Source organism: Melospiza melodia, chromosome 4 (genome assembly GCF_035770615.1).
Source record: "Melospiza melodia melodia isolate bMelMel2 chromosome 4, bMelMel2.pri, whole genome shotgun sequence".
Taxonomy (NCBI): Eukaryota; Metazoa; Chordata; class Aves; order Passeriformes; family Passerellidae; genus Melospiza; species Melospiza melodia.
Genome location: NC_086197.1, coordinates 19405345 through 19418199, shown reverse-complemented (window position 1 = coordinate 19418199; position 12855 = coordinate 19405345). Strand labels below are relative to the sequence as shown.

Below are 12855 nucleotides of genomic sequence, written 5' to 3'. Positions count from 1 at the left end.
TCTGCACTAAGAGGAGGAAGAAAAGGCATTTAAAGGGTCTGTGAGGAACAGCTCACCCAGCTCTAAGGGAACTTGAAGAAAGCAGGGAAAGGGCTCTGTGCCTTGTAGGGAATGACAAGGGAGTACACTTGAAGTCCAAAGTATGGGTGGCACAGGAAGTTGTGACAGGCCTCAAGCTCTAATTGTCTTTATGGACTGTGGTGGTGGGCTTAAGGTAAAACAACAATAGAATAAAAGCTTCATGATGGATTTAATTGCCTAATTTACTAGTTCTACCACCAGATGAAACTCTTGCTCCAAATACTCGAAATACTGGATAATTTTTTCTTGCCTTTTTTTTGCTACATTTCAATGACTTCTCAACTCTCTTCACAGTATCTTCTAGAAACACCTCAAGTTTTGTACATGTTTTCTTTTAAGAGAAGGACAAAAAAAGTAACCAAATATTGCCTGTGAGGTCAATTTTTAAGTGACATTTATGCTTAGCTACACTTACAAAACATGCTCTATTTAATTTACTTTTCAGTCTGCCTTTTTAAATTGGTGATTAAAGATATAAAGGTATAAAGAAGAGATTGCTCCCTCATTACTCATCTTGTCCTTCTGCCAACTTCTGGTAATAATTCAGATTTTAATAGTCATATAGGGACTCTCAGAAAAAAAAAAAAAGAACCTTTAGTTGGGAAAGATCAATGGAAAAACAGGACCAGAAGTAAAGACTTCTTTGAAATAGAATGGTAACTGTAAAAAGGTAATTTTTCAGACTTTCGTGCCATTTAAACAAAACCTTAGCAACCATATTTTCTTTGACACGCTAATGCTAAATCTTCCCTTTCAAAACTGCAGCGTTAATCTGATCTCAAATCAACAGGAGACCAAAATAGGTAACATGGTCATCTAGTAAGGGGATTATGTTGGCTGAACATGTGTAAAATGAAGTTGCCAGTAACAGCTTTCCCTAGTTGAGATATGTACATGGCTATACCTATCCACACCAAGCTATGAAACCACATGCTTAGCAACTTGCTACAAGAACAATCCCCAGATATTTATATTCATTGTGAGCCAGACATCTGAGGTGCTTTTTATCAAGCAGAACTGCAGATATTTGCTTTGACTGGTAGCAACTTCTTTCCAAAGGATGGATAGCATCTGAAAATATACACTTACAAATCCCTTTCAAGTCAGCTACTACAGTCTTTTCATGCTTGTCTCATGCAGAGCAAGTGGAAACTATTTTAAATGCACACTTTCAAAAAATCTGTAGTAAAAAGATGATCAAGATCTTTCATTTTGCCTCCAAACAATACATTACAAGGTAGCAGAGTGAACCTGCTACCCCCAATTTCTGGAAAGATTTAAGGTGCAGCTACCATTCTGTACTCTCACAAATTTGTAAGCTACCTGAATTCATGGGCTTACTGAGGTATGCACATCATCTTAACTGTACTCCTTATCCTGGGGTAGATGCCAGGTTTCTCAGAAGAATCCTAAGGAGAAGAATGATTCCCTTCCAGGCTGTGCCAGCCTTACCTACTGAACTAGAGACTGACTGATATATCACAGGGAAACACCAGATTCCAACACCATGCCTGGTTTACATTCACAGACAGAAAAAAAAGGAGGTAGCTTTCTGTTGGATCCTGTGCTGATCTTTTGTATGGATACTATCCATTGGGTAAGTAAAAATTTGGAACATGCTGAAGGTACCAAGACAGATTTTGTTTCTGTACTGATATGTAGGGAAGTAAAATAGAAAAGGAACCTCACCTACTATAAATTACTCCTCCAGAAAAACCTAGGATCCTCCAGGCATGTTTGCTGACCCAGCAGGTGTCTGTTTCTAAACAACACAGCTGAGTTACACCTTTGAGAGCCCTGACCCAAATCCACAAGTGTAGTTAGGCACCTCCGTCTCACAGATACTTCCAAATCTCATTGAAGCAGCAATTAGAACTTACAGAAATGAGACCTCTAAATGCCTCTCTGTCAGACAAAGTTAATGATCCACAAAACAGCCTCCTTTTAGGCTTCATAAAATGTGTAGTGAGAAGCTAAAATCCCATTATGGCCATGGAACCCAAAGTGCTCAGTAAGAACAGGTGACACAGGAAGAATGCACTGACCATACAGCAGGAAATGGCCAAATATGTCTAAGGATGGCAGCACTTCCCCCCATAATTGTGGCTCTGACAGCACAGATGAACAATCCTAGCAACAAGAAGGACAACACTGCTCCAAGGAATGACTGGTTTGAACTGATGTGGCAGATCTGAACAAGAACAAGCCTGGGCAGGGCAGTGGGGATGGATCTGCACTCCCTGTAAATCCCTGTGTGGGTAAGACTTTTCTGTGTGGGATGCCCTGTTTCTAAATTCTGCAGGAGACCCAGTAGCATCCTCTTGCTCTCTCCTAAATACCACACCCCACAGCTCTGGAAACATTCCTCATCAGTGCTAGAATAGATAGATAAAATAGAGAATGAAAGAGGAAAACAACACTTCAGTCCTGTTTTCATTTTAAGATAAGCCTGCCAAAATGAGGTGAAGCTATGAGGAAGATGGGAAACAGATTTTCTAAAACAATAACAACTTCTGTCCTCTGTAACTATTTCCATAAAGAGAAATTTCAACAGCTAAATTTTCTTGACTAAGAAAAGGAGAAAAGTTAGTTCCCAAACTATTCCAACAGCAGAAGCCAAAAAGACCATTATAATCCATCCAGAACATGTAAAAATTGCCTATATCTCTTCAAGCTCTCTAAATCTGCTTCCCATTTTAAAAGGCTCAGTTGCCAGACAGCAGTAAACCAAAACATTTTGGAATTCCTGATCTATTTCAAAAATGTATTCCTAGAAACAAGCAAACTTCTCTCTGAGTACATAAATCAGAAGCCACCAGGAACACCCCTGGCCCTTGAAGTCCCAACAAGAGCAGCACAGCTTGTTTCCAATGCAGAGTAATCTGTGAGAATTAACAGCTCAGCAGTTTAAACCAAGTAAAACCACACAACTCATCTCAAAGCATACAAGAACACTGTCTGTACATCTTTTTTTCATAGCTGACATTAAAGATTGATATAACCTAAACCACTACTCTGATGCACTTGTTCTAGAGAAATGCTCTAGAGGAAAATACAGTCTCCAAAGTGAGGAGGATTTTGGTAAGGTGTCTAACTTTCTCAGTTAGATATTTATTCCAACTGATTCACTTCTGCCTAGTCAAAAAGCAGCTTTTCCATGGAACTGCAAAAATCAATTTGCCTCTGAAGAGAAGCATGGTCAGTGTATTCTTAACAATATTAAAGTAATTAACACTTTTTATCTTAACAAAATTTGTAGTATAACATTGATTTCCATGAACAAAACTGCTTTTTCAAATCTTCTTTTCCTATTATGGGTGTTAGCAGCATTTTTCCTCTTAAAGCACTTGGTCATGCTTGAGATTTAAAATGTTTTTATCAATTTTGAAATCTGTACTAATTGAAGGATACAGGCACCATTACCAGTAATGCAGTAATGCCTTTCAGCTTGGCAAAAGCATATTCAGAATTTCTTCTGTGTTGCATTGTAACAGAACATTTGGAGATGGTGTAAACTATATCAGGTCAGAATATTTAGAGAAAAAGGTAACATAAAAAAAACCATTTACCACTCTTCTGTAGGAGAAATGTTCCCTAAACAGTACTAATTTAAACTTCCACTTTTAAGATAAGAGCTACATGTTATTCAGGGTTTTCTTTGGATTCTGTGTTGTATCTGCTCACTTCTGCTGACCACAACAAAGTTTTGACTGTGTTCAGCCTTGAAGATAAATTTATCTTTCCAAGTGTTTCCCACATGAATAGCCTAACTAAATGAAGAATCTAAAGCTTTTTGCTCAAATATAATGACCTTAAATGAAGTAAAAAAAACCCCGACAAAACCCCCAAAACAACAGACAACCACAGCTTGAGTAGATTCAAATCAAATACACTCCTGAGTAACTAATTCCAATCAATAAACTAGGCAAAAATGACACCTGATGACCTTAAGAAGATTTTTGCTTGTTTTGAAGTGACTTTTCCATGTCTCTTACGTGACATTACAGCTCTTCTTGTGCCAGCTGTTCCCAGGGCACCAGTTACCAACACAGACTGTGCTGGGAACACTCAGTGCCCAGTGGTAGGAAGTGAGCCTTTGTTCCCTCAGTAACCCTTACAATCAGAGCTGGTAGAGCTGAGAACAAACACCTGGCACTCACAGGACACACCAGCACACAGACACACAAGCACACGCTTTCACATTTTGGCTCAGTGCACTGGAAACCCACCGTATCCCCCTGCCTGGATGGGTGTTTTTGGAGAAGCACAAGCATATAGACTAAAATCCTCTGTCTGGAAGCCAGCCCGGTTCAACGAGGGCTCAGATGCACTGCGGTGAATTTTTGGCAATGACCGGGCCAGAAGCTCAATGGAGGCAAGAATCTAAAACATAGAAAATACATGATCAAACTTGCTGTTCCAAAGCTGTGACTGTCTCTTAAATTCAAAGGCACAATATCAACTAACTACAGAAAAATATTTAAACACATATTTAAAAAAGGATTTTAAAAATATAGCTTACTGCATTGCACTCTTAATGTTTATATCCTAAGGAAGCTGAAAATGACAGTTGAGGAATTTCTCCCTTTTTAAAGGCACAGATTCCCTCTAAGCACAGTGAAAACACTTACTTTTTATTGGACTCCTTGTCTATGAACAAGTACCTGTACCTGTCATTGCTGCAAACCCAGCTCTGCCAGTTTTGCTTAACAACATTTCCCAAAAAATCAGCAGGGGGAGCTCCTTATCTTTTGAAAATGATTTGGTTTACATTCAAAACGGGAAAAAAATAAATCAGATTTTTGCCCTCCTCCCCCCTCAAGCTTTTTGAGCCCAAACCTTCCTCAGCAGGCACGATAAAAATCAAGCTCTGTGGCAAAACTGTTTCCCTTCATGAAGCTTGGGGGAGAGCAAGGAGAGCAGTGTAAACATTTCTGAGTACGTTTACCAAGTACTAATTTGTGTGTCTAACTGTAACTATTGCTTTCATTATCTCCCAGCTGAAACTTTCTCCAAGATGTAAATACTTTTCAAAAGACACAGGTCATTTTAATACCTGAATTTTGAAATGAAAATGAGCATTTCTAATTAAACAGACCTAACCAAGTACTGAACCAGGTCTCTTATGAAACCCTGCCATACTACTAATAAAAAAGATTTGGAACTGGCCAGTGAGTTTACAATTCAAAGTTGTGAAGTCTGTTGAGAACTAAAGAGGAGCATTTCTCACCTGTGGAAAAAGGGGTCTCTCATCTCTTTTCTTTTTTAAGCATTCTGCCATTAGTCTCTTCATAGCTTTGGGACAGTTGCTCCGTACTTTGCTGAGGTCTGGAGATAGGTATCCTCGTCCCACCATGAAAATTATCTTTATTTAAGGGGAAAAAAGATGAAAGAGGAAGAAGCTGAATTGATAAAATAAACAGTCACAAAAGGTGAACAATTTGCTAGACTATTTTGGTTGCAGCAACAAGCTTTCTGCTCCCAGGAAACATTAGCTGATACTGAAATTGACAAATTTCTTAGAGTAATACTTGCTAACCTATTCAGTACAGAGAAAAAAATTAGATTTTTCCTCCTCCTCAGAGAGATTTCTGTGGAACTTGAACACTAGTAAATGGTTACCATTTATAGCAATAACCATCTAAGGAATGGTTCTTCGGTGTCAAAAACTGACAAAAACAAGAACAAGCAACTCTGGCAGGAACAGAATGTCTAAAAATAAAAATTCTGTAAAAAGAAATATTCTGTTTTCTAACACAAATCAGCAACAACTTCACATTGAAAGGTATTTTAAGAAACGAATGGACTTTGGATATTAAAACTCTTTACTTTCTGAGAACTGATTCCATCACATACTTTTCCAACACATTAGCTTATTCTTGACATTTGACCACCTCCTCCATTCTCGCAAAAAAAAGAGAAAACACCTCAAAAGAAAAAGAGAAATCCCCTCTACTCTGTAGAAGAGAAGACAGGCTTGGTATTTTTACAGTAATTCTTTCAACATGGGAGGCTTATATTTTCCCTAAGGATAAAACTTCAGCATAAAACAAAGTAAACTGATAGGAAGCAGGAAAACAAAACATAAATATGGCTAATCATCTCTTGTATGTATAAAAAACCAAACATCATCATGTCAAGCCAAGGTCATCTGCAACATGGTTTGGGTATTGCAGTAGCACTAACACTAAAAAGCACTTGCAAACCAGCTAATCAAAGATCCATTCATGCTGCAGCAGTAATCACTGCCTTTTCTGAGAACTCAGACAACCCAGCAGGTTTATCACACCTTCTCTCTAATGAAGTCTAACTATTTCCTATCTTGACACTGGGAAAAAAAACCCCACAGCAGAAAAGCCTCCAATCTCAAGCATGCTATCCATGTTATTTATACTAACACAATCCTAGTCCTTTTTTAACTCTGCTTCAGTCACATCTGTGTTGGCATCACAGAAGAACAGAAAACTCCCATATGGTTCCTTTAGAAATCCCCATGTGCTGAGCAGGATTTTGTAGTAGAGACTTGCGTACTGCATCCCTTACCTCTGCTGCAATCAGACTTCCCATTATCTAGCAGTTGGTATTTTCTAAATAATAGCACAAGTTGAACTTATTCAAAATTCATTACTCTTTATGTTTCCAACAGTTTAGACTAGAGAAAAGAGAGTATCGCTACAAGAACAGTCTAGAAAAATCTGTTGAAGTGAGAGAAACACTCTGAGGTATAACAAGAATGACACTTTATTCACTAAGAATCTTGGTTGTGTCATAGTAGCTGATGTAAATGCACCAGAGTGAGGAATATTTGCAACTTTTCATATAATAGACAAGGAGTGACAAAACTGAAGACATCAGATCACAGATGTTGGCTTCACTTGCATTTTAAAATTTGTTTCAGCACTTCATTCTAAGCACCCACATCACTGGGTTGATCTTTGAGACCTCAAAAGGTAAAAAACAAGGCCAAATACTGTTTTTAGAAGGCTGGATCATCTGGCCAGGAATCCAGACATTAAAGGCAAAACCAAAATGATAAAAAAGAAAAAGAAAACTAAAAAGGAGTCACTCCAAATTTGATGAATTGGGATGAAGTGTTCTGGCAGATAGGGAAGCAGCCTTATAAAATGGCATTCACAGATGAACGTTGCTATGGTTTCAATTCTCAAGTACTGACAGTGAAAAAACAAGGGATGAGGACACAGAAGCAACAAATACATCACTGCTCAGACACAGAACAGTTTACATCAAAGATCTTGATGCACAAATGCTATTTTCAGGTTAGACAGAAATCATGAATCAGGTATTCCTTCCCAAACATGCCTGTCCCATGGAGATGTATTACAGCATGTGGAATCATTAACATTTATGGAATATTTGTTCACAATTAAGTAATCTCCTCATAGGATCCCCCAACTCTGGGAAGTTATATTGTCCAACAAGCAGGATTTGAGAAATGCAGATATCCTGCAGTTCAGTTAGATGGTGCATGCTCTCTCAAAGTTGAAATGAATATAAAACACTCAGTGAGATGACTGCTCTTCTGTTTTGTCAGTCCTGTAGCTGCACTATTTATTATTCACTGCAAGTGGAGGGGTGGGGGAATGAGAAGAATAATTGAATACACATATGGGGGATCATTTTGCCTTTGCAGAACTATTCTAAACTAGATTACTATTAAGTAATCTGCTCTCTCCCTAATAAGTATCCTGGCAACCAGTCAGGAAACTGAAAATCTATATTTAAAGGACACAAAAAATACCTCAAGAGAATTAAGTAAATTGTTGCTATGTGGACGAGGCAGATCTAGAAAATGCAGAAATGTTATCTCACAGCATGAGAATCAGAAACATGAAACACACAGAACATCAGAAAGTTGCACACCCAAGTCTGAATCAATCTCTGTTTCAGACCACCCTTGACTGAAGTCAGTGCCTCCCCTTACCTGGTCCCTGTTGTTGATGTTGGAGTATGGCAACTGTCCAGTCATCAATTCATAGAGAACAATCCCAAATGCATACACATCTGACTGAAAACTATAGGGGTTTTTATCTTGCATCCTAATGACTTCTGGTGCCTGTATCAGAAAAAGCAAGAATTAGTTTTTATTTCTGTCCATTGTGCTGCACCTCACCTACCAGGAACAAAAAATGGACTTGGCCAGGGTACAGGTGCAAGGTCCACTCTTGCCTTCACGTGTTACTGGGTCCTAATACAGAGTGGATGCTGACATGAATATCAAAATTCATTCCTTCATTTCAGCTTGGCGATCCCTTTTATTTTTCTATGACAGAGAAAAATTACCTTGGCCAAGCTGAGAACGTATTTTGAAACTAGAATTCTAATGACACTGAAATTAATGCCAGCTAACAGAGCTTTAAGCTTTTCCAGGCAGAAAAAGAGGAAGTGGAGCTGCACAGGAGATTGCAATATCAAGCAACTCCTCTTGAATCCTTAAAACTTAAGAGCATCTTACTTTTTCCTGAGCTAGTTCCTCTACTCTGTTGCAGGATGTTTTGCAAGGCTTTTCTCACCTTCTCCTCAACCCTAGATTAATGATACATAATTAATTCATTATAATAATTAACAATTCATTTTCCTTAGCCACTATTTTCATTTCAGTATAAACCTCAGAGTAAAAGATGGAGACACTACAGTTTTTCTGGTGACTACTGGAAAACATGCCAAAAGAAGAATTGAAAAACATTCATTTACTACTTCATATTACTGCTTGTCTTTTCCAGCTTAAGCCAACTTTTTTATGTCAATGTGCCACAGGGATAGGAGCAGGATGTTTGGCCAAAGATGAATAAATTTGTTGAAACAAGCTCACTACTTCCCACTTGCTTACCATCCATAGAATGGAACCAGACAACTGTTCAAACTGTTGGGATCCACTCCATCGTGATTTCACTGTAGCTAGACCAAAATCACCTATTTTTACTGTGAGGTCTTCATGAAGAAAAATATCTAAGGGGGGAATGTTAAGGGAAAACGGACAAGCAGTGCTGGTCCTGTCCTAAAAGAACAATGAACAGCTACAAATTTGCAACATGAACATGACAGTTTTAACCATTCAGCATCACTGAAGAAGGTTTCCACATCACACAGGTTTTAAGCAGCCAGCATGGTGAATTATGGTAGGTAAGGGTTATGTAAGTAATGCCTGGGTCACTGCTGAGCAGACCATGGCCAGGTGGCTTTCATGATGTGCCAAGTATGAGAACAGCCGAAAACATTCCATGAGCCAACTCACATAATCTTTCATTACACGAAGAAACCAAAGGATGCAAAAAAATCTTTGTGATACCAACTAAAACTCCCTGTGTTATTGCAATTGAATCAAAAGACACAGTAAGCATCTCCTATTTTGTTATTAGTGCTATTACCCCTTCTCAGTGAAACTTCTATTTGGCAAATATTCACACATGAACAGCTTTTCATATCAGTAAGTTAATTTCTGGCAGAAAAAATACAAAAAAACAAAAACCAGGAATGCTTTCACCTTCCAAAATTACATCTCTGGGAAAGGATACTATTACTCTTGAGGTCTCTGTGGATGATTGACTTGGCATGCAAATAACTGAAAAGGAATATCACAGATTAGGTGGGTTAGATAATACTTCACCAATCAACAACTCAAAATTCACTGCACTACTGAAACAAATTATGTTGACATTCAAACTGCACATTTATGCAGGCAGTAAAACTACAGTTAGCCATGACAGTTTCTGCAACATTCACAGGAAAAAATGAAATAAAGCTTAGACTTCCAGCTCAAATCTGATGCTACTGCTGAATAACAATTATGCTCAAAATTCTGCTTTTCAATTCTAACTCAATATTCACAGTAAAAAACTTCACTAATTTTTTTCATGCAATTCTGTGCTGAAATTTCTGCCTCCCAGCCTTAATGGGGACTGTCAAGACTTTGTGAGTTAGTCACAGCTTTAGATAAGGTGTTCCTAAATTGCAGGAGCTAAATGTGCTTTCCAGTCTCAATGTGTACTTGGGTACACTGACTGCTTTTTAGTAGAGGAGTGGAAAAAAGATCCCCTGATTGCAGCCTGGATAAACAGATGGCAGGGAACACAGAGGAAAGCACTTGCCCCACAGCAGATACAGCCTGAATTAGTCTCCCATGGCTCTTTGTTTAGTCAATGAGATTGGCACAAAACTGCTGGAAAAGCCCCAGTTTGTGTCTCTGCTTTGAATCGTGTTCACAAAACAGCTTCTGCATCTCCCCTACCTACAGATGGAGCCTGGGGAGATGCACAGGCTAACAGAAGGCTAAGTCTGGTTGCTGCAAACACCTCCATGCCTCTTGACTGAAAATGTAATGGAATACTAAGTAGAAAAATGGCACAATGAACTGCAATCATCATAGTGGTTTTACAGCTGAAGTGCAATTTCTCTGGTCTTACAGCAATGTTCTGACTTTGACATACAATATTTGGCTAGTTTGGTAAATTCTAACTTGATGGCCTTCTATGGGAGTAAGGATTATTTACAATCCTTAGAACAAAATAGGGATGTTCTCTTCAGATGTTGAAACCTGTTATTCAGAGAACTCTGATACCTTCACCAAATGTTTTGATGATTGAGACAGGACCCTGGGCTCAGCAAAGTGAGCAGAGAGCTGGCCTTATTTGCCTCTGTCAGCCAGTGTGAAGGGGATAAGTAAACATTGCCCCGGTGCTTATTTGCAGACAAGTAATCCAATACTTACTCCATGCCTTGTGCAGTCTGTCGTGCAATATCAATTAGCTTGATCATTTCAAATTTGGTCTCAATGATGTGTAGATGGTGATACAAACTGGACCCTTCACACCATTGTGTAACAATAGCCAACTGGGGTTTTGTTGAATAACCCATGAAAAGCAGGATATTCACATGTCGTGTTTTCCTGTTTACAAAAACAGAAGAAACAGGAGGAAATCAGGTCAAGAAATCAGGAAAACAGGCAGATCTATCACAGTCCACAAATGTATTTCCAAACAGAAGGTGTTGGGTCAACCTCAACTTTTACTATGATAACCTCTTGTTAGATTAATTTAATGAATTATTCCTGAAGCTAGCCTTTCTTATCATACTAACATGGAATAACTACTCTGGGGTAACTGAAAAATGTCAGAGCTCTTTTATGTTTTCTTTTATTAAAAAAATTAACAAGAGATACCAGCGTGTGAGGCTTTGTCCTTGCAGCAATGTGGGCTAGGACAGTGCTAGCTATGAGACTGTGCCCTGTTCAGGTTCAAGAACTTGTCAAGTGATGCTGAGAGTAACTACCGAAGAAACAAAAAAATAAGCAGTTTCTTGCAAATCCTAATGGAGAAAGCACAACCATAGGTAAATCTGCCTTGTCTGGTCAAAGGATAGAACAAGTGACTATATACCAAACAGGCTGGGCTCCATCAAAGGGACTAGCAGCAGAAAGCTGGACTAAGATTTCATTGATTTCATTCAGTTCTGTCAAAATTCTATCAAGAAAATGAAGAGATACCCAAAGCAGCACAGCCCAGAAAGCCTCTACTTCCACAACTATGAGCTTAAGAGTTTTCAGAACTAACATTTTCCAAGGGTAAAAGGCTGACCGCTCCCTTTCTCCTTGTAGCTTATTTGGGATGTTTCCACAGCATAGGTGCCCAGCTCAACCCATCAGGTTTCCTGGGACAAAAACGTTCTTGGTATTTTGTTTCTTAAAACACAATTATGCTCAACACTGCTCCAGATTGTACTTTGATGCAATGTTTCTCCAAAATGTATATTCTATCATGTAATGCTGATGGATCTTTAAGAGCTGAACCCAAAACAAGTATCTCCTCTGAGATAGTAGAAGACGTAGACATGAGAAAAGGAAATAATGAAATGACTTTATAAGAATTACATTAAAAAAGCTCAGAAATTTATGTTACTGAACAGGAACTATTAAACAACAGATAATATGGGACAGGACTGTAGCTGAAAAATCAACCACTAGTCATGTTCTCCTTCTACTGCAAAATGTGAATGAGAAGAAAGGAAGGCCTACAGTTCACACTTAGGCTTGACTGTGCCCTGGGGATAGTAAATTGGCAAAAACTAGTTCTGAGTGTTTGCACACAACATAGGTGTGCAGACAAACACATACAATGGGTACAAAGAAATATTTTTAAATGGTTATCTCTTCTGCCTGAAGTATCATCACCCAGGAGTGAGACCAATGTGTTCCAATGGAGATCTAAAAATTCAGTGATTAATGAAGCACAAATCTACACACATTATTTCGTGCCATTAAAAATATTCTTACCTGAGCACTCCTACTTCATTTTTGAAAGCCTGTAACTGTTGAGGTGTGGGTGCCGTAACATTCAACATTTTCACTGCCACATCACCTTTAAAACAGAAAATTTAGTAAGTGCCATTGATACATATTCCTCTCTTGAGAGAATGCTGTACAGAGCATCAGAAATTTTGGGATACACTTTTTTTTTTAGCTTACATGAAATAAATCACTGCAATTTTAAACTAAGTCAATATTCAGTAAAACGTAAAAATACTCTTTTTACTTTACTCTGAGAAATCATAGCCAGGTCAAAGCTATTAAAAATACACATCTGAAATCCTCACTCATCAGGGGGAATACTTCTGCCTTTGTAATGTTTTATTTTTACCCTAATAATTTCTCAGTTCAGAAGAACATGCAAGAGTTGAGTTTCCAAGCAATATGAAATACTTACACTAGTTATTTAGCACACTAATTATTAATTTAAATTTCATATTCACTGCCCTTCACTG

The 12855-nt window shown here is 38.3% G+C and overlaps 1 protein-coding gene across 2 annotated transcripts in view; it reads right to left on the bottom strand.

Annotated features, from left to right (window-relative positions):
• The window catches only part of BRAF (B-Raf proto-oncogene, serine/threonine kinase), an 83450-nt gene that overhangs the window by 10071 nt on the left and 60524 nt on the right, over positions 1-12855 (bottom strand). For both annotated transcript variants that reach the window (XM_063154114.1, XM_063154115.1), the window contains 7 exons: positions 12368-12452; positions 10808-10984; positions 9615-9661; positions 8930-9048; positions 8024-8155; positions 5312-5446; positions 4311-4464 (listed from right to left, as the gene is read on the bottom strand). In XM_063154114.1, the coding sequence (XP_063010184.1) occupies positions 4311-4464; positions 5312-5446; positions 8024-8155; positions 8930-9048; positions 9615-9661; positions 10808-10984; positions 12368-12452 (849 nt within the window). The remainder of the gene's footprint in view (positions 1-4310; positions 4465-5311; positions 5447-8023; positions 8156-8929; positions 9049-9614; positions 9662-10807; positions 10985-12367; positions 12453-12855) is intronic.